The sequence below is a fragment of the Ischnura elegans genome, chromosome 2 (genome assembly GCF_921293095.1).
Source record: "Ischnura elegans chromosome 2, ioIscEleg1.1, whole genome shotgun sequence".
In the NCBI taxonomy this organism is placed as follows: domain Eukaryota; kingdom Metazoa; phylum Arthropoda; class Insecta; order Odonata; family Coenagrionidae; genus Ischnura; species Ischnura elegans.
The window spans coordinates 33,798,518-33,820,810 of record NC_060247.1 but is presented as its reverse complement, the minus strand read 5'-3'; the positions used below and the strand labels follow the sequence as shown (position 1 = coordinate 33,820,810).

Genomic DNA, 22,293 nt, shown 5'->3' with positions numbered 1-22,293 from the left:
TTCAGGGACTAATTGAACAACACCATGAATAACCTTGAATATGATATAAATATAATGAATATTAAAAAATAAAGTGCCATACCTGACTTTTCCTCCACAAAACTGACAAGACGAGCCCTGCCAACCATCGTAACAAATGCAAGTGCCATTCACACAAGCACCATTATCGCACTACATCTCACTACAATTACCACTATTCACTACACTAACATAGCATGAAAATGCTACGAATAAATAAAGTACTCCTAGACGGAAATGGAATTTTCGGCCATATTTCGACTTAAACAGAAAGAAAAACATCTGCAGGTCTGCTGCCATCTTGCTTTGACAATTTCCGCGATAGTGGTTCATGTCAAGGTCCCATTATCCATTTGACCCGGCTACGATTCGAATGACGCATCAATCTCATGACCTTGATGCAGCGAGGCAGCAGATCAGCGCATCATTGCCTTGTTGCGCTCGATCCGCATTTCGATACGGCATGAAAATTGTTAAATGGTTACAACTTCCGTAGTCTGAGGATATTTGATGGCATTCCTTACCTATTCTTCCCTAAATCTTACCCTTGCCTTATATAAGCCCCATAGCTTACGATAAGCTGCTTATCAATTTTTTCTGTAAGAAAACCATAAGAAACGGATAACTCTCTTACTTTGTGCTATCTGGGTAGCTGGGAGGTGAATGAATTGGCCTTTATTATTAGTTGCTTCACTCTACTCAGAGATGTACCATTAGGGGAAGACATGCGGATGGCAAGAAGTGGGAACAAAGAAGACTGCAAACATTGACCTACTTTTCTACAAGAGGGGACAAGGGGGAGCGAGCATAAATTACCAAGTTTGATAGCTCCAAACGCTACACGTGAAGTGCTAGCAGCGAATGAGATATATAGTTTACAATCTTTCGAGAAATTGTGCCAATTTCCTATGATATTATCGCGTTTACTATGCACTGTAATTTTTGTCAGATTCTGATTATATACCTACTAGACTTTTTCGTCAGGAGGTCCAACCAAGGGAGATGGAAGCAGATAGTATTCCTCAAAGAGAAGAGGAAGAAGGTAATAAAATGGATTTCCTTAGTAATTGTTAGCATGAGTTTTGAATCTAATAATACAACACTAAGATAGCATTTAGTAATTCTACTAATTACTTTCCTCCTAGCACAGATAAATGGCGATAAAGGTTTTATTTGGCTGCATGATGGTGCTGTACTTATTAGAGACATGCAAATAAAAAGAGCATGAATTTTTCCTTGGGAAAAAATGGCATGCAGGGAGGAAATTGCAGGCATAATGGTGGGCACTAATACAAAACTTGTGCCTACTTCAAAACAGTGCCAAACTAAAATCAGAGGGCTAAAAAACCATATATGGCAATAAAAGGAAAAGATTGTGAAAGATAAACAGGCAACAAAGCCATAGCATGGCCCTATTACGAGGTAATTATTCCTTTTAAGGTTGATATGGTTTTAAAAACTGTAGTAATTAAATTCCTAGGCTATAGAAATATAAAAATTTGTTCTAAATTTATAGATTATGGATGATATTTTTGGAAAGAAATCATGAGTAAACCCACTGGCAACAGCCACGCACGATGGCCCTGATCCGCTGTGCCGTGCAGGGCCATCACAATCTGCAGAGAGTAAGTGAATACAAAGAATGAATTGTTTCAAGCAATTTTAATGCCTTAAGCATTATATTGATTGATGATTTTTCCTTTTAATAATGTGTTTACTGTGACGATGATTTAGTTTACTGAATTAATTGGCTTAGACGACCCCAAAGTAGCATTATTTCTTGTGGTAATCTCTATCGATTCAATTTTCCAGAGCAATTCCAAAGAAGAGGCGAGACGATGTAATAATCGAGGAGCTCATTAAAAATATCAATCAGGAAAAGGAAAATAACAAGCGGGAACATGAAAAAAATAGGCAAGAAAGAAAAAAGTTGAAGGAGTAGAGAGAAAAAATTAGATGAAGAGTAGCTTTTAAAGGCTTGAGGAGAAAATGGAATTGCAAAGGACAGTGATAGATTTGATGAAGAAACTAATAGAGAAAAATCAGTGACATTTTTTTTAACTGGGTGTTCCGAAAATTTTTAATATAATTGATGTAGAATAAGTAAGAAGAGTTTCAATGCATTTTTTATTATAAGTTCTTTTAATTTGTTTTTGTATTATAATTATAATGTATTTGATTTATTACATGTATATAAATGTAATTAATCCTAAGGTAATTCATAATCATGATTTTCTGCCTTTTATTCACCCCTCTCATGCTAATTATCTTTTCATCAAGTTAATCCGCACTCTTTTAACGCAATTGGAGCAACATCAGGTGCTTCGCCTCTTCTTTATTCACAAATATTATTTACACAATTAGACCGCACAACAATTGCTAAGATGAATTCTGGTATTTTTTCCATATCAACTAATTTCAATTTGTCTCTTACTTTTTTATTATATTATAATTAGTTTTCAAGCCTTCGAAAACTTGACATTGAAGTTTTTCTGATGCAAAGTTGTGTAGTTCATCTTTTCGTTTTGCATCAAAACCCGTTATCTCTGAATGTTTCCATAAAATGTTCATTGATTCCATTAGCAGAGTCTGCAATGATGTGGGTATCATTTGAAAATAATTCCTCTTGATGCCTCAAAAATTAAGAGAGCCGTAAATTATTATTTTTTAGAAATTTTGATTGAGATGAGTGATCTACCTCCCCCTAAATAAAGGAGAGTAGGGCAGTTATTTGGACAAATGACCAATAGAAGAGGTCAATTCCTGATTTTAAATGCAATACAATCAATGCAACTGATTTTTTTTACATATCGAAAAAAGTCATTTTTTTCATAAGTTCGATGAAGAAGTGGAAGATGTATGATCTTAGGTTTTCCCAGTGTATCAGGTGCAGAAAAGTTTCCTGGGTTTTCCACCGGTTGATGTTCTCCATGTCTCCTGACATTTCAAGCAGCGACTTGCCATTCATCCTCAGGCAGTGGCGGATCTATGAGGGGCTATAGCCACCCTTTCAGTATTCAATTTACACTAGATAGAATGGTAATTTTTTTATTACCCCCCTTTTTCTGACCTGCTGGAGTGTGAACCCCCACTTAGCTCCCCCCCCCCTTGTCTCTATCCTGGATCCCCCGCTGCCCTCAGGGGATCTTCTGAATGCTGTTTTTCAAAATTTGACACGTAAATACACACCCCATCCATGGTCAGGTGTAACCTGATTGGTTCTCGGGTGTTGTGCTTTTCCCACCATTTTTGTTGCGCGTAAAGGATTTTATTATTGGTCTCCAAGCATTGCTGATTTGGAACCCAGTGTCTCTGTTGATGTTGTTGCGTTTGATGCGGATATGAATGGCTTCCTTGACAAGGCGGTCACAGTAGCCATGTACCCGGCAGAGCAGTTTCATCTCCTTCCATTTTAAGGCATGGTCCTCACTGATGCTATGCTCCGTCACAGCAGACTTTTCCAGTTGGGCCAGCCCCAAGTATCTCTGATGTTCCTTCTTTATCATTTCAATGGTCTGACGGTCTCAATAGTCTCTCCAATATATGTCTTCCCGCACTCGCATGGAATTTCATGAACCGCTGGTGTCTTCAGAGGAGGGGATCCTTCACTTTCACCAGTTGATCTCCGAGTTTTGGAGGTGGTAAATGGATAGTCTTAATAATTGAAAAATTCAAGGTAACTCTGATAGAGCCTTCTTTCTGGCGGGATGATGCTGTTGTTGATAATTATTCTTTTTGAAAAACACACCTCTCAAAACCAGAAGGATAGTCTGTGATATTGCTGAATATCCATGAAATGAAATGGAGAAAACTACCTTTCTCTACAAGAAAAAATAACTAGAACAACTTATAATCTTTAAGACTAGCTTAAAACAAATATGCTCTCTGTTAACCTAAAAAATTCAGTTTGTATTAATTTGAATTATAGCATAATGGCATTTAGGAATTTAAGCAGTGTCATTTCAAACATGATGATGACTACAATACAGTCCGGTCGCCGAGAGTTGTCCGTTGGCAGCTAGAAGGGGTAGGGGGCAAGGTTGCCAGGCAAGAAAGGGAAACGCCCACCTCACATGTAAACAAAACGATTCCGTGAAGAAAGCAGCCAAAAGGGACAACGAGCGTGAAAGACCCAAAGGAATAATCCTTCGTTTTGGTGATTCCCAGAAAGGGCATTTTTTGATGGCTCAGGCTTGTTTCAGCGCTTCATATGCATGTGACAATGTTGTATGACTAGGCGAGGGTGTGAGGTGCATTTGGGGGACAGCGATTGGTTTCAAACCATGTTGGCGCAGGGTTCTCTGCCCCTCCTTCTAAAGTGCCATCGGACAACTCTCGCCGGCTGGACTGTAGCAAGGGTTGGTGTTCGCTAAAATATTTTTTTTGTAATGCTCATACTGATCAACTTCCAAATTAAAAATGAAAACCACTTCTTGCAAGAGCACATGACATTAAGGGTCTCTTCAAGCAGCAATATGCCTGAGATGTAATAAATGAGAACACATAACGAATATAAACTGCCTCATCTCTCAAACACTTGTAATTCACCTTACTCCAGAGGGAGTTAACTTACAAAGTACCTAATACTAAAAGAACCATTCCGAAACATTATTACAATTAACAAACAGGATGAAATAAAAGTTGATTATTTTAAATCATCAATTACGCCAAATGTATTTCCCAATTTAGGGGTTGGTCGTAAAAATGGAGGGTGATAGAAAAAAATGGTAGCCATTTTTGGATTCAGCAACCAAAATTAGCCAGAAACAGCCTAAATTGTAGTCAAGCGTTTTTAGAATTTTTTTTTGCAGAACAGTGTAATCTGAGTTCCATATTCATTCAAAAACCTTTGCAAAGCATTCCTATGAGGAGGACATTAAGACCGTAATGAATAAGATGGGTCTAAAGGTAAGTCATACCGTCCAAGTACAAGCTTATTTGAGCTAATGGCACATCAACTACTCACCCAACAAATTTTGGTATATTAAATACCTACATGCATATGCAACAAATCTTTATTTAAAAAACTTTAATAAAATACAATTCAGACAAATATATACCAGTAGTATGACAAAAACAGAGCACCTGTGATTGTCTCCAAGTTAAAAGAATTTCACTTTCGGCACTGGTTTCAAATGGCTTCACAATGTCCACGATATGAACACAAAAAATATTTAAAATTTTGTACCTCCTTTCAAGCTATGATTTACTGACAATGTTTTCATAAATATGCAATGCATGTTAATGAACATATTCAAAGTATTTAAAACATAATTGATTTTGTTTGAGGATAAGGAATAAGATTAAAGTTACTTAAAAACAGATATTTTAAACAATATCTTTGAGAAAATTGGCCAATATGGCACCATAAAGGAGGCATTACAAGCGCAAACTAAATGAAATATGTATTGCCCAAAATCTCAGGATATCAAATTTTACTTCAGCATCCAATATATTGTACAAAAGAGACGGTAATACACAATGTAGCCACAAATTGATCGCACATCCTCAAGAGTATACCCAAGGTTTGAAGTCAGAAAAATACATTACCCAAAATTATATACCTTGAATATATGTAATTTGCCATCAAGATTTGTCTGTAGTATCATTGCGATTAGATGGCTTATAACTATTGTTAGGACTACTCAATTTCACAGAATATGTAAAGGGGGATGATGGTCTTGACAGAGGGCCAGGACTTGAGTTGGATGATGAATCCAAAGTGGAAATATTCACCTCACCGGGCTCCATGGTACTGATAATTTTTGTCTTTATGATATTTGATTGGGAATCAATAGCACTCAAGAGAGTGTCCACTTTTTCAGCAGCAGCAGAAAAACCCACGTAGCTCTTGATGTTCTGCATTTGCTGACCCACCAGTCTCTGAATTTTTCTGCAATCAAAAGAGATTTTTTTCTGATTTAAGCATTTAGCAAAAAATGCTAACATAATTTTCAAGAGCAATACACAGTAGGGGAGGACAAAAAATGCTTTCTGCCAAGTCAAATATGACATGCGATTAAAAGTTGTGGACTAGCATAAGGATGACACATTACAGATTTTCCCATCTTGTCCTGAGGATATACATACATGGTGTTCTTTGATGATATTCCACCCAGGAGGGTGTGCTTAAATTATTCAGCATCGATTATGCACAATGAAACAACCCCAACTGTTCACCACTGAATTATAGGGCCAGTCTTTGGTTACATAACATAATCAACATCGAATCCCCTTGGTATTAATAATAAGGAATCGTACTTGAATAAATAGGAAAATAATGGAGATACTTAGTTCCTCCAAAGCAAAAAGTGATGTCATGTACCCTTAACGGAAGAAAAATTCAGTCAGAAGATGAATTATTTCATTGTGAAAACCACTAAGAAAATGGGATATAGGGACCTCTTTTTTTGACCAAAGAAATAAAATAAATAAGAAAGTACATGGGTGTCCCTTGCCAATTTTTGGCGGGCCAACCAAGACAATGATATTTATAATATCCATACATCAGTCTCCAAAAGCACGTTTTTCATTAAAACTGAATTTTCCTAAAATTATTAAATATCTGGAGTGACAGCAGCTGATATATCTGATAAAAGTGATTTTGCAAATTTATTACAATAAAAAAACACAAATATCATCCTATTAATTTCCTATTTAAAGGAAGTATAACATAAGACACATTCCATTTCAGCTAACCCAATATGCACTCATGCATTCCCAAAATGAAGTCAATGAATATTATCCCCATCAATAGCCACCCAGAAATTCTGGTAGTTATTTTCTGCAAGGGTCATTGGCTTTAAGATCTGCTGTGAATTATCACAATGTAAAAAAGTTCTTTAGACTTATATAATAAATAGCTAGAGTAAATAAGGCATTGCTAACTTACATAATTTCTTCCTTAAATCTGTTGATTTCTTTGTCCTTTTCACAATTGAGATCATGCAACTTATCTTTTTCTAATTTTATCAAGCAGAATTCAATTTTAAGTTTCTCATAGTTATTCATAGTATTTTGATGCAGTTTGGTAAGAAGATCAAGTTTATTTTCCATTTTGGGAATGACACTATTCTGTTCAAGCAGAGCGTTACATTGGCCATAGAAATGCTGACTGACTTTAGTCTGCTCATTAACTTGAGCTTCCAGTTTGTCCACCTTTTCAATCAAGCTGCTTATTAGCTTATGATACTCGGATTCCTTAGTTGATAGACCTTCCACTGACTTGAGCTGCAAATTCAGCTGCCTGAAAATAATGCAAATGTAAATGAATCCAAAACATAATATAGAAAAATAGTTCATAGCAAATGAGAATTGAATATGTATGAGGAGTCACCTATTCTAATTCATTTCCCTAGACAGCTGGTCTGTTTAATGCAGAAATGAGTGCAGTGCACTAGCTATGGAAACCATCTGATTACAAGCTGATCAAAGCATCAAAAACTCGTTACTTCTTTTCACCAGCTACGTACACTTAAAATAAATTTGAATTTTAGCCAAGACAAAAAATATGGATGATCTATGTCACAAGACAAACACTTGAGAGGAGTGTCAATGAAATGAGCTGTATTATAAACACATACACATCACACATTATTCATCGCACGGCATCATAACACCCATGTACAGGGAAGCATAACTCTATTTTCATAAAAACCCAGATGCTATTCCAGAAGGTGACTGTTGCTGTAAGTAACAGCGAAACAGGTTCCACACGGAACATGTTAGGAACAATGTGTGGCAGAGTACAAATCGTCCAATAAAGGTTGAACCTGAACAAGTGTTGGAAATAATCTAACTCTTCATTATAATGATTGGATGAAAAAGGTGAGTGGTTTTCAAAGACAAAATATTCCTTATTTATAATTACTTCCTGATAATCCAATTCAACTGCCTCTTACATGATAAGCTGACTGTCTGCTGACTGTCACTTCCATCTTCATCACTACTTAGATATTCAAAGAAATGTTTTGAAGGCAGAACTGAATAAATCCACCACACTTTACAATGCAGGCATCAGTCATACTAACACACCTTGCCTGAATGTCAAGGAGGGCAATGTTGAGCCAGAGCCCAATAAATGAAAAATGAATTAACTTGACTGGGACTGTAGTGGGAGAAAAATTTCTGATGGCAGCCATTAAATTTTACATAATTCTTTTCAGTTCCCTATTACTCTTGAAAGAGAAAAAAATTATAAAGAAATTGGCTTAGACCAGATACCTGAATGAATCTATTAAGGAAAGACAAAAATAAAATAAAAAGATTATTAAGGAAATAAAAAAAATGAGCATTTGAAATTAAGATTAGTTTGAAGTATGTACTTGACTAATTTCTTCCCTTAACTGATTTGATAAGGATTCCCTTTAACATTTGAAAATATTAATTCCTGTAATACAATTACATCTGGTTTTGAGGTGTGCATTTTGTAGCCTAAGGTTAAAAGCAGCATGGTGCATATAATGGGTGCTTTCGCGTATCTGCGCTGATCTGTTTTAAACTGTTTAGCCCAGACCGTGTTCCAATCGCAGCTGTGACGTCATCTGCGCTAAACAGATGGAAACACATCCTGCACCATTGTTCGTCTGCACCAGCAGACAAAACTTGTGATGGCAGGAAAATATATTGCGGACGGATGAATTCCACCATCTCATAGATAAATATGATGATCATTTGAGAATAATAAACAATAATTTAGTCTATAAGTCTTAGATAAGTTTAATTAACCTTGTAATTTGGAAAATATAATATTTTCTTCGTCAAACATAATGACTGATATTAGGATAAAGGACGATAGCAATAGGAGGCTACTAGATTTTCTCGAGTAATTGTCCTCATCAAAAAAATTAGGAATGGAAAATGTAAGCTAAACCAAAATGTTATATTGCTTAGATTGTAAGCAGATTTATTTCATCAACTTACATGGGTAGTTGGGCGTATAATAAACAAAATTTCCTTTAACGTTATTGAGGTGTTAATTGCATTCCATTAATTGAAATTTAGTACCGAAAAATTAGGTAATACAGAAACAGCGGATTTAATATATGGTGTTAACATTTTTACGGCTTAGGTAGCTGCCTCTCTCCATCATCAGCTTGGATAATTGGGAGTATGCCGTATTATAAACTAAAAATGTTGGCTACTGTTGGCTGGTTTAAAGCCTGAATCACACGATCATTTTATCTGTCATTTCCAAGTGATCACTACAGCAATCACTAGGGTGATCACTCGCAAATGATCGTTGCTGGCAATAGTTTTTCATGATCACTCTAATGATGAGGATTCCCATCACTTTTTTCATCACTCACCTGGTCGCTTTTTCTATTGCTAAAACTGTCACTAAAACCCCATATCAGCCAATCAGAACACATTCCTGCAAGGAGTGATTGCAGCACAATGATTGCCAATCGTGGGAACGACATAGATAAACAAACAATATATTTTCGTGATACGGGTCCTATGACAACAAGCTGTGATATATGAAGTGATGCGAAAGGCGACAGCGGGAGGGACTGTGCGATTCAGAAAAATGATCACTAAAGCGATCACTTTTCCTGTCGCGAAAAGCGATCACTCGAGTGATCACTTTTTGCGACGAAATAAAACGATCATGTGATTCAGGCTTAATCAATCTTGGAGACTCATTATGCTTTTACAGAGACAAGAAGTAAATCCTAAGTGAAACTGCAGTCTAAATGGTTTGTCACAATTTTACACAATATCATAATGTTATGCAATGTCACAACGGTTAAATTTGTAGGAAATTTTATGTACGCATGCACGTATGTTTTTATTTATAAATTTTATGTACATATGAAATTTATTGTATGAAATTTAATTTTAACCTAAAACTTATTCCTTAACTGCAGATAAATTCCCATCCATCAACTGAAAAGCAATGTATGTAACAATTTTTGGCCTTTTTACCATTTATTGCAACGCTGCACCACAAAAGTTTTATTAACAAACTTCATATTCAGATTCATTCCAACACATGAAAAAGAGGAAGTAAAAAAAAAAACTACCCTAAACCAGTAATACCATAGATGACATCTTGAAAATGCAAAATCCCCTCCCCACAAATGATTATAAAGAAAGGTTCCATGGTTGATTAGGACAACTGAAATTATTGGGCCTCGTTTTGAGCCACTTCGACAAATTTTTCATAATTTTCTCCCAGAAAAAAGTATTTAAATCAGTCCTAATGTAAAGCATAAAGTAGGATTCCTAAGTTTTTGCAAGAATTTCAGATATGAATTTGCCTACATGTAACAGAAGATTTGGGATAATTAATTCAATGGGGGTCATTCCATGTCAATTCACCCAGAAAGTTTTCAAAATGACACCCACCGACTCGACCGACCGACTGTTACCTATATCAATGGATTTTTATCCTTTTCATAATTCTTAGTGTGTTTCATGTAGTGATTTAATGATATCCATCTAGAGAATTCTATGTATTTTAGCATCCATAGCAATGTATTTTATTCCCCCCGCGTTGCTATGTTAGCCAAAATAATTTCAACAATTGTTTATTAACCGATTTTTTGAGCTCAAAAACATTACTTCATAATTTCAGAATTATCACCAAAAGGCAGATTAGTTAACTCATCCATTTTTTTTAAATTGGAGGTAAATGTGTGCTCCAATATACTGTGAAATAATAAGCTCTTATAAAAAATTTTTTTTTAAAAACCAGCCTTTATATTTAGATTACAGGGGATGAGCAACGTTTATATATGACACAAAGCAAAAAAACTCAGTGACCCCGAAAAACCAAAAGTGACGTATTAAAAAAGTCACTATATTTATTACTACGAATCTGCAGGTGCTCAAAGGGAAGAAAAATTTTTTGACGATTTTCGAAAAAAATCTAAGTGCCGAAAAATTTCAGTCCAGAGTCCGGACCTGGGACGACGGAATTCGGACGAAATTTTTCCAAGTCCGAAGCCGGACCCGAGACGACGGAGGGACTTTGAAAAATTTTCGAAAGCGGGGGTCTCGCCGAGTAAAGCAAGACGAATCCCCCAAGCTAGGGCTGAGTCGATGGGAAATTTTATGGTGGATAACTTTTACTGTGGTCGCAAAACACGAAAATCGACCATTTGGAACTTCTTTGATCAAAAACATGTTTTGGGGGGCTATAGGTTGACTGGGGGGTGGTTAAAGGGGGGTTGGAGAGAAAAAGTTATATTTTCATGTATTGTCATCGGAAATGAAGAAGTGTGCAAAATTTCAGCGTTTTTGCTTCACAGGAAGCGAGTCAAATTTCAGTTACAAGATTTGTACCAGACAAACAGACAGGTTGGTGAGTTGATATAAAGACTGTAAAAATGGTGGTGTTTGGACAGCCACCATGAGTATTTCAGGTTTTACTTTCCTTTCTGTCTCTGTGAGGGAGGTTTTGGGCACACACTGTAAGATAATAAGTATCAGTGCATCCATACCTTTATGAGGATGCATTTGAAATAATGGTCAGTAAATCTAAGACCAAACATGTAGCTTTAGTGAATGTGGCTCTTGTTCATATAATTTTTTAAGAACAATACTTGGCTTGTGGCAAGCGAGGGGAAAAGAGCCAGAATGATTCAGAATCTGTGAAATGATGCTCTTTCCCTGGAATTTACCTATGGGTCATTCCATTTCAAATCAACCAGGCCATGACACCCACCGACTCGGATTTTCATAAAACTTACCATGGTCATACATTTTGGTATGATCAGAAATTGTGTGCAATTTTAGCCTCCAATTGTCATTTGTTAATGAAATATGAGCAATTGAAATTTGGGCGTGACCCCTAAAGTGCCGCATCGTGCAACACATGGTGATTTTTATTTTCATCCATAACTCCATTCCTGTGAGATGAAAAGTCATGATTTTTTTTTCTAATGCTAAGTGGTCCATAATGATCCCACTATTATCATTAAATATTCACTGCATGAAGTAATTCAGCTGCAAAAAAATAAAGTTTACAAAAAAATCTCCCTTGCACTATTTTTCATTATCAGCATCCACAGGGAAAGGCCATGCGAGTACAGACTCCTGGTTTAGTTTAAAGTAATCACTAATGTATGAGCAAAGATCCTGATGAAAAAAAATCGTGAGTCCAGCGTTCCTTTTAGTAAAAAAAAATACTCGTTCATGTTCACGGGGAAAAAATGGCTCTTTTTCAAGGCACCTAGAAATTACACAATTTAGAGGAGATATAAGCTAATACTCATGATTAAACAATATTGGATCATGCATTATCTCACTATAGTGTATGCTACTGGTTCTTAGAGTAGGAAAAACAAAGGCAATCATGTGAATGTACTCCCCAACGTACTGCTAATTTCGTGCTTTCAGGACTATTCCTATTAAGCTGTATCTTCCATGAGTAATGGGTAACTGAATATGTAGTATGGTATAAAATGTAAAGCCAGAAGAGAGCCATCAGAAAGTTTTCAAATTTCAGTCTAGGTGAAGTTAATTAATTTCTCATTCATATGGTGCTGTCTTAGTGATATCCTGGTTGAATTTCAGACTAAGTAACTCATATTAGTGTGACTGATAGCTAGGCTTACATTGTAGCATCTCTTTTTCACATTGAGGTCTGTCATGCCATGTCAGAGATAGCATTGTGTAGTGTTGGCAAAGAACACAGTTCTAAATGTCACAAAAAGAACCCAAACTTTTTATTTCAAGGAACTACCAGAAGTGGACAGAGAATCAATTGCCCTGCTGTGCAATATTCCTTTTTCATCACTGTTGACTTGTGTGATAATAATGAAGAAGCAGTTCATCATTATGTCTCGTTTCCACTCCATCTCGCCTGAAACCTCAGATTACATTTACTTGTGTGCTCTCATCATCTTCATTGCTACTTAAAGAAATGCGAGTGTTACCAGCTTAAATGCCGTACCCCTTTGCCATACATAAAGGTCCTGTGAGGACCATACCTCTAAAAAAAGTCTAAGCCTATGTGAGCAGCGGGCATCCTGGTGAAGCCTGGAGAAAAATTTTGCTGTAGGTGTGACAAGAGGATTTCCAAAATTTGTAAAAGTGAAGTTTTTTCCAATGGCAGTGAGGAAAGCAAGAGAGAACTTACACCAGTTAAGTCTGTGGTGGAAAGTGATAGAAAATAAGAAGAAGCCAACTGCAGATTGGAGGCTTTAGACTGCTCTCCTTTGAAATTACATTCTTTGTCTTCTCACAGTAGACACTCATATGGAAAAGGAAAGATAACACAGGCTAAGCATTACCTTGTTTCTAAAGTGTCTGGTGCATTGAAATTAGTGAATCCATCCCTGGAAAATATAAGTAGTAATGAAGATGAGAGTGACAGTCAACTCATCAAGCGAAAGGCAGCCAACTTGGATGGCCTGCTGACTAAAATTAAGACTAATTGCCAACAGTTAGTTGGCAGGGTAAAATTCAAATGCTGACCCTGGCCCCTTTATCTTGGTCTAGGAAAAGGATTATGAGTGAATTTCATGTTTCAGACTACACTGTGAGACAGTCAAAAAAGTTACTTGATGAGAAGGGAATTTCTGCTATGCCATCACCATGTACTGGGAAACCACGTCTAAACTCCACAGAAGAGCTGAAGGAAAATTTTTACCAGCTTGACAAGAATCCTAGACAGATTCCTGGAGTCAAAGATAAAGTCAGTGTGAGTAAGAATGAGTAGGTATATGGAGAAGAGGATGATTTTATATAACCTGAAGAAACTTTATGTGCTCTTCTAAGAGCAATATCCACAAGAAAAAATTGGGTTCTCCAAATTTTGTTCACTTCAGCCAAAATGGTGTGTGATGGCTGGTGCTTCTAGGACTCATTCAGTTTGTGTTTGTGTCATACATCAAAATGTGAAACTGCTAATTAGTGCCTTGCAATTGAAGGAAGCATAAGAAGTTGATTGCTATCATCATCTGTGACAAAAACAATGCAGATTGTATGCTCAGAAAATGTTTTTACTGTCCAGATCCTTCCAGGCTAAAGGATATCATCATTTCTAAATTTTGTGAATATGACCCTTCTGATACAGTGAAATATGGGCAGTGGGTTTCCACTGATAGAACAGAACTACAGTTGTATATATCATCCATTGATGAACTCTTGGACATTCTATGCCTCAAAATGAATAAACTGATACCACATAATTACGTCACCTAAGAACAATCCTCGTTTTTTAAAAGAAGAAAAGAAAAACAATTCCAGGAACAAGAAATTTACATCACTTTTGTGCCTTTATCAGATAGAAAAGTCGCTGCAAAGTTCACTGGCCTGGATGATGAGTACAGCATTATATTTGATTTTTGTTCTGAAACAGTGGATTTCCCAGATAATTTGGCTGTTGGTTCACATGCAGTGTGTATTTATAGCAAGCAGTGGTACATTGGAGCAATGAAAGCTTTCAACCATGAAGATGGTGATATTTCAGTTAAATTCATGACACCTAAAGGGCCCTCAACTTCATTCTCTTGGCCAGAGAGATATGATGTTTGCTGTGTGCCACAACGGTACTTATTGTGTGTGCTTTATTCTCATGCAACCACAAGCTCTAGGAGGTTATACTACTTCTTGAGGGAGGAAGTGGACAACATTAAAAAAAAAAATATTTAGACTTTGTGAAAAACAATGAGACATCTTAGAATGTGGTCAGCCAGTTAAAAAGAGAAGGCTCACTTTCAAATCAATTGGTAAGGTCATTAATTTAATTTTACTGTTTTTGCCAAAATTTCCAATGATATACAATGACTAAATGAAACATTGAAAATAAGCATTAGGAAAAAGTACCTGAGAAATTTCTCAATTCAAATGATTTGATGACGGTTACCTTTGACATTTGATAATGTACATTCCTGTGATGTAAATACATCTGGAAATGAAATGTATTTGGTCTTAGGACACAGATTAAAAGATATGTAGAATGTAATAGTGTACAATGGATCATGCAGTTTTTTTATTAATACTCCCTCTGCTCTAATAGTTCTGATAGCACGAAATTAGCAGTATGTTGGGGAGTACATTCACATGATTGCCTTTGTTTTTCCTACTCTAAGAACCAGTAGCATACACTATAGTGAGATAATGCATGATCCAATATTGTTTAATCATGAGTATTAGCTTATATCTCCTCTAAATTGTGTAATTTCTAGGTGCCTTGAAAAAGAGCCATTTTTTCCCCGTGAACATGAACGAGTATTTTTTTTTACTAAAAGGAACGCTGGACTCACGATTTTTTTTCATCAGGATCTTTGCTCATACATTAGTGATTACTTTAAACTAAACCAGGAGTCTGTACTCGCATGGCCTTTCCCTGTGGATGCTGATAATGAAAAATAGTGCAAGGGAGATTTTTTTGTAAACTTTATTTTTTTGCAGCTGAATTACTTCATGCAGTGAATATTTAATGATAATAGTGGGATCATTATGGACCACTTAGCATTAGAAAAAAAAATCATGACTTTTCATCTCACAGGAATGGAGTTATGGATGAAAATAAAAATCACCATGTGTTGCACGATGCGGCACTTTAGGGGTCACGCCCAAATTTCAATTGCTCATATTTCATTAACAAATGACAATTGGAAGCTAAAATTGCACACAACTTCTAATAATACCAAAATTTATGACCATGGTAAGTTTCATGAAAATCCGAGTCGGTGGGTGTCATTTGGTCAAAATATTGGTTGATTTGACATGGAATGACCCCTATTCTTCAAGTGTTTAGTTTACGTTGATACCATTTTTTCCATTGTTAATTGGCAAACCAACTCCATACAGGTGGTCACCATGAAATAGGGTGGTTTCCTATTATTTTTTTATTGCCTAAATCGAAAGATTATTACTCCTGGAGTACATATTTCACGCTTTTAGATTTTTAAATGACGATATCTATTTTTCGCGATTAAATGAAAAGTGAAAATTTTCAAGCGCGCGAAAACGCGACGCTTAAGTATGAATGTCGGGAAGTCTCTCCGCGTGACGTATTTCTGGTTCCCCCTCCCGCCCTGCGAGGTGACCTTGAGGCGAGGCTTAGCGCTGATACGACGCAGGCTGCTAGCGGCTAGCCTAGTACCCTGCTGGCTGGTAGCGCTTGGCTTAAATAAGGATTATTAATAACTTATCAAACGAGGAAAACTTTCCGACCTTAGCCAGTTTTAATAAGTGATTGTTAAGACATGTTTCCCTGAGCTCTGCGCCTCGTGCATGCATTGGTAACATCAGAAGACGTATAACTCCTATCTTCTCGTATAGAAACTAGGTCCCTGTGACGTCACGTGGAGTGGCATCGCGTGGGCGCCAATCTGGCCCTTTTCAAATGAGGATAAAAATGGACCATTGCCATTCGTCTAACCCGGTATTTCTAAAACAAAATAATTTGTATATTATGAATACACTAATGGTGGGTAACGAATCGCAATCAATGCCTTTCGTTTTCTTTGATGAAGGAAACCACCCTATTGTGCAATCTATAAAAAAGGATCACATACATAAGACTTATATAACTTACTTATTGAGGTATTCTATTTCAGCCTTCAGTTTTTCATCATTGCCAAGAGTGTATTGCTTTCTTGAACCACTGTCATCATCATTGACTTTCACTAGAAGCTCAAATTTCTCAGCCACAGCTAATTTTCTTTGCCCTTTTTGCACTGGATCATTAGAAGATAACTCCTTTCCTTCCTTAGTCCTAACAGCACTTGAAACAGCATCAACACTATCAGAAAGACTGACACAGGGCACCTGCACCATTGCGTTGGCTACTGAACGAGGCTTATCACATGATATTTCCATCCTCTTTCCTTTCACTTTCAAGTGGGGTTCAGTATTTATAGCTCTATTTTCAGTCTTTTTCAGCGACAAATTTGAGATATTTGATGCTTCAGAGGAGACAGCAGCTACTTTACACATTTTTTTTAGAGCAGCCTCCATATCTTGCACTAATTTTTTGGTGGGCTGATCTGCAAGATAAAAAAATATTTCCTTAATGTTAATTATAAGTCCAAGTTTGTTAAACAGAGAGTGAAATGAATTCTGACCCCTCCACCCTCCGAAAATATAAAAAGACAATTACCTTCCTTCATAAAAGAACACAAAATATCGAAAATAATGATTTTACTAAAGATTTCTTTGACAAATGAAGTTTTTTCGATTGTGAAAAGTGTTTAAATTAGTTGAAAACTCTCTACTTAGTATGTACTCTTGTTTTTCAAAAAATTTCCCCCTAGTTTTGGACCCCCCTGAACGAAATTCCTGACTACCCTACTGCACTCAGTTGAGGTAGATGAAGCATCCATCAAGTTAATTATGTCTGCCTGTCTCCATTTCCTATTTATTTCTCCAACTCAAAAAACCTATTGCTTCATACACCGTATTTCTCCAAATATAGTCCCCCCCTAATTTTGAGGCCTCAGTTTTGGAAAAAAAATTTAAAATATGCTTGAATATAATCTTTACTTTTACTTTACTTTTTACATGGGCTTTTTTGGAAAAAAAGGGGGGACTACATTCAGATAAATATGATAATACCCATGAAACCTATTCCCTTCCCAAACATTGCCTCTATAATGTTTTCAACATCTGCTGCTGCTTTAGTATATACTTCCTCTCCACCTTATCTCTTGCTGTCTATCCACCTCACCTATTCCATACCCACACCTCAAATACTTCCAGACAATTCTTAGCCTACTTCTCAGCTTTGTTACAATCCATTTTTATGTATATTACCAAAGTCTTGCACTCCTTGGCCTTAAACAGTTACAAAACTGGCTGACTCTGTTTTTCTGGCGACTAATCTTCATGCTTATTGCTTCCAGTGTTTACCTAGTACACCCACCAGCACCTGCAAGTCTTTCATTGACTGGCTAATCAATGTGTGATCATCAGCAAAATTAATTGACTTACAAAGCAAAATACTTTTTTAACACTTATGCTGCTGTTCAATCTCCTTAAACCTTCTCCTCACATGCGGAAAAAAGGTTAAAATGCATTTTGTGGGGCATATGGAGCAGGTACTTCCAGGATGGGCGTGGTACACCCTCCGAATGGTTGCTAATCAGATACCCTTTCCTCGACGAGCTCACCCTCGCTGGCCCCTCTCTTCGACCCTCCAAGCAGGGGGCCTCCCTCCCCAAAAGCCTCCCCAAGAAGACTGGTCATTCCTTGCCTGACGAAGTTCATAATGAATCCCCTTAGGATTGATTAGTGAGATGGAGTAATGGTTAAGAAGAAGACTTATCACAGCAGCAATGACCAGTCTTCTAGTGTCACTAAATCAAACTGAATTTTAAATCTCAGTGGCATTATTTGTAGTGATATTGCGGCGGATATTTTATGTGTATGCTATGTTCACTATCGCTGATCGAAATGCTTCAGCATTGAGACAATATACTTCGACGGATCGGCCAACTTACGAGAGAAAGGAAATTGACGTTCTGGACGTAGATTTATTATCTAGCATGAGCTACACAACTTATGTGGTATTAAAAATTGCACATATATCCCACATACATTTCCCTTTAATGATGTTTTGATAAAAATACTGTGGGAGGTGGGAATGTTGTTCAAAGTTCCCTCCCACTGGTACAATAGGAAATACCGAAACTCGATTTCCAAACTGTGGCTTAAGTGGCACCGCTCCATTTGTAGCAATACTTTTGAATCCATTCTGTACACCTGGACCACAACAATATTATAGTGGGTTGTCCTGTTTCTATCCACACAAACCTAATAATTACTTGACTTATAGTCACAAACAGAAAAAAATAAAAAGTAAATACACAACAAAATAAAATACCCCGAAGGACAAAGGTGGATTAATAGGTATCATGCATATAAAATCAATAACGACTTACTTGCTGTGGCCCTTCGAAGCTCTTCCATCAATATGCAAAGACTGTTGATGGGTTGGAATAAACTTCCGTCGTTTGAATTCGATTCATCTTCAACATTAATAGTCTTATGAGTCTTCAATCCATTGAAATTGGAAAGCTGGGGAATATTTTGAAGCTTTGAATCTTCCCGGTTACGTTTTCTTGAGTTCAATAGATCATTACTCACTATTTCACTGCCAGAAATTTCTTCCCCAGACTCACTTAAAGAGAGTTTTGAGGGATCATGCTCATCTTTCGACAGGGCGTGCTTAGTTAGATTATTATTTCTCCTTTTTAAGATATCTTTACTCAAAGAGACGGGCCTTTCACCTTGTGAATTCTTCAAACCACAGGAATTAGTTTCAGTGTTTTTCAATAAATGACTCCAAGGGGTTTTCTCAGTATTATGGGGGCAACAACAATGATGAATCTGACCTTCACTAGCAATGTCGTCCAAACGCTTGGTGCTCTTATATTTTGAAACATTCTGGTGGTCTCTGTCAGGGTTTTTGTTCGGCCTATTTGGTTTTTCACGTCGCTTGGTTTTAACCGTAACTTCCACAGTCGCACCCTTATTTTTACTAGCACTTTTAGGAGTATTTGGTTGCCTGGAACTTCTCCTCGCATCACAGGACAAGGATTTACTCCGTTTGGTCACTTTTCTGCCTCTGATGTTTTGGGAAGCTTTCCTCTCCTCCACACCATCTAGAACTTTATCAAGTTGCTTGTCCAAATTCTCAACATCTTTCCTCAATCTCTGAAGTTGCTTCAGCTGATTGTTCAACAAATTAGAGGCCTGAAATGTCGAATACAGAAGCTATAATGGAATCAATTTAACAGCAGATATAAATTTCGTTAATTCCTTCATAACATAATATATTGATGCATTGGGTAACGATTATGATAAATGTGAATAATGCATACCATTTCTGTTTCAACGACGAAGTATATTCAATAAAAATCAAATAAATTAGTTATAAACTTTTACCGCCTTCTTCATGCTTAAGCGCCATGGACACTACGCATTTCTGTGTTCAAATGTTTGTTCAAAATTAAACGGGATCGCGGAAATGTTTGAATTTCAGCCAGTTTTCAGAGATTCATTGGGAAATGAATGATCTGCAGAAAACAGCGGAAATTTGAGAAATTTATTGTTTTGGTAGGCTATGATACCTTTATTGTTTAGATTTTGTTATATTCAATCTTTTCTTATGTATGCCCTAGAATGTTGATGAGCAGTTTGTTTGCTTTTCTATGGCTATGTTTCGGAAGTCTTGATTGCATTCATGCGAAATCTATCAATCAACGTATAAATTTTCCAGGTATTCATGAATTAAATGTGCCATCGGAAAGTTATAATATTTCGTAATTCATTATTATTCTCTAGTGAAACTGGATTTTGCATTTGGTACTTGTGACAGTTAAAAAAAATAATATTATAAAATATTAATGAGTTATACTCAGTATACTCGCGGTAACTACTGTATTTAATGTTGTTTGAATGGTCAATGGTTTTATTTATTTGCTCGTCTATTTTGAAGGAGCCCGATATCCTCCTCTCTTAATTTGTCTTGCAACCTTATTGTGGTGGAACGGCGAATGACTTCTACAACTTAAGCCACATATAACAAATAGGCCAAAGAGTAGTCATCATCACTGGTCAACAATCCTAAGATTGGTTTATGCAGTTCTCCACTCAATTCTCCTATTAGCTTATCTTTTCACACATATTTCTTCTCTTTCACATCTTTCTTTGCCTATTCCATATATTTTGTACAAGGACTTCCTTTTCCATTCTTGCTATCCACTTGTCCCTCAACGATTCTCTTTATCAGGCCATCATATCTCAAGATGTGGCCCATGAGGTTGTTCTGACTTCTTATTAAGGTTATCATTAGGCTTCTCTTCTCTCCTACTCTTCTTAGGACTTCCGCATTACTCACTCGGTCGATCCATTTGATTATCATCATTCTTCTGTAGTACCACATTTCGAAGGCCTCTATCCTTGCTTTCTCTGCTGCTGTCATTGCCCATGCCTCACTTCCGTGTAGGATCATACTCCAAATGCAGGTTCTGATAAATTGTCTCTGTATTTCCATATTTAAGTTATCTGCTGTAAGCAGGTCTCCCTTTTGCTGGAATGCTCTCTTTGCTAGGGTTATTCTGCTGATAATTTCAGTTATATATTTTCTCTTACAGCCACATTTATTCTTCCTTCTTATACAAACACGATACAAGTCACATGTTACACTCCATCTTGAGTAACATCTCTGAGCGCGAGGAAAACAGAAAACAATCAACCAAGCAATGCCAACCTTTGCGATGTGACAACATCCTCCCTCTAAGATTTTAATACTCAGAAAAAGAAAACATAAATAACTTCTTGTTTACAAATCAAAAACTTGTTTTGGCTTCCTTACCTAATTACTTCTTTTGTATACAAACATCTTTGTCTCTAGGGGGTACAGACATCTCCTTATTGTCCACCTCCTCAATGTTCTTATCAATATTTACATCAGTCACTGGTCTTTCAATTGGTAGAGTTTCATTTTCTCTTACAGTGACAGGGGCTGCCATTTCTACCATTCTGTCTGGCTCACAATAGGCTTTTAAGATGACAGGGGAAACAAATTTGGTATCAGCTAATCAATAGGTTTTTTTACTGTCAACATCAAATTCATCTCTCACAAAGTACTTGACATTACCCAGTGGTTTAATTATCACACCCTTTTTCTACTTCCTCTTATCTGTGGAAATTTTTATCAGTACCTGATCACCAACTTGAAACGATCTAGTTTTATCATACTTAGGTGTAACATCTCTGGGATACTCACTGGAAGATTTAACTAAACTTAGTCTTGTTCTCAGTTGTCTTCCAAACATTAGCATATCAAGGTGAATATGTACCCAAGGCTCTGTTGGCCATTCCAACGGATGATATGGGGCTTTGACAGGTTCTTTTCTAATTAGAGAACATCCTTCACACGAAGACGTTTGAGACTCTATTTCCTTGTCTAACCCTGGCCACCATATAAAACTCATAGCTAGGGATTTCATTTTTGTGATTCCCAATTGGGTTCCCATTCTCATTCTGGTCACTTCAGTGACCAGAATGCAATTCGTTAAGTAACTGGGGTCTTAATGATCTTGGGATCACGACTTTTCCAGGTAAGATTACGCAATTGTTTGCAATGGAAAACTCTGACTTATGCTTTGTGAATTCTTTCAAATGTTCATTATAACTAATGGGCCACTCATTATTTTTCACATTTTCATATACGTTTGCATACTAGAGCAAGCTCCTTTTCCTAGCTTAGCAAATTTTTCATCTATTTTTGGCAAAGGATACTGTGGAACATCTAATCTTGGGTTAAGAGTTACTTTAAAATCACCATAAATCAGTACCTTAATTTTT

At 36.6% G+C, this 22,293-nt stretch overlaps 1 protein-coding gene and 1 long non-coding RNA gene across 3 annotated transcripts; one reads left to right on the top strand and one right to left on the bottom strand.

Annotated features, from left to right (window-relative positions):
* Positions 1–593: 593 nt before the first annotated feature.
* Positions 594–2,046, top strand: LOC124153579. Of its 2 annotated transcripts, none has more exons than XR_006863696.1 (4): positions 594–1,060; positions 1,169–1,440; positions 1,535–1,643; positions 1,831–2,046. It is a non-coding gene; the product is annotated as an uncharacterized LOC124153579 (long non-coding RNA). The 2 variants fall into 2 exon arrangements; XR_006863695.1 differs by having other exon boundaries at positions 1,164–1,440.
* A 2,971-nt stretch (positions 2,047–5,017) lies between these two features.
* Positions 5,018–20,045, bottom strand: LOC124153578. Its single transcript, XM_046526841.1, has 5 exons — positions 19,803–20,045; positions 18,861–19,674; positions 16,517–16,967; positions 6,911–7,264; positions 5,018–5,911 (listed from the first exon to the last, which is right to left on the bottom strand). The coding sequence occupies exons 1-5, from the start codon at positions 19,803–19,805 to the stop codon at positions 5,605–5,607; spliced, it is 1,929 nt and encodes a 642-aa protein (XP_046382797.1). The 5' UTR covers positions 19,806–20,045; the 3' UTR covers positions 5,018–5,604.
* Between the last annotated feature and the right edge of the window lie 2,248 nt (positions 20,046–22,293).

Bases quoted from the DNA above. Each gene is read 5' to 3' on its own strand.
- LOC124153578 (XM_046526841.1), bottom strand. The intron at 7,265-16,516 runs GTAAGTTATATA...CATTATTTTCAG, and splicing joins GAAATAGAATACCTCAATAA to GCAGCTGAATTTGCAGCTCA. The intron at 5,912-6,910 runs GTAAGTTAGCAA...TTTTGATTGCAG, and splicing joins AGATTTAAGGAAGAAATTAT to AAAAATTCAGAGACTGGTGG.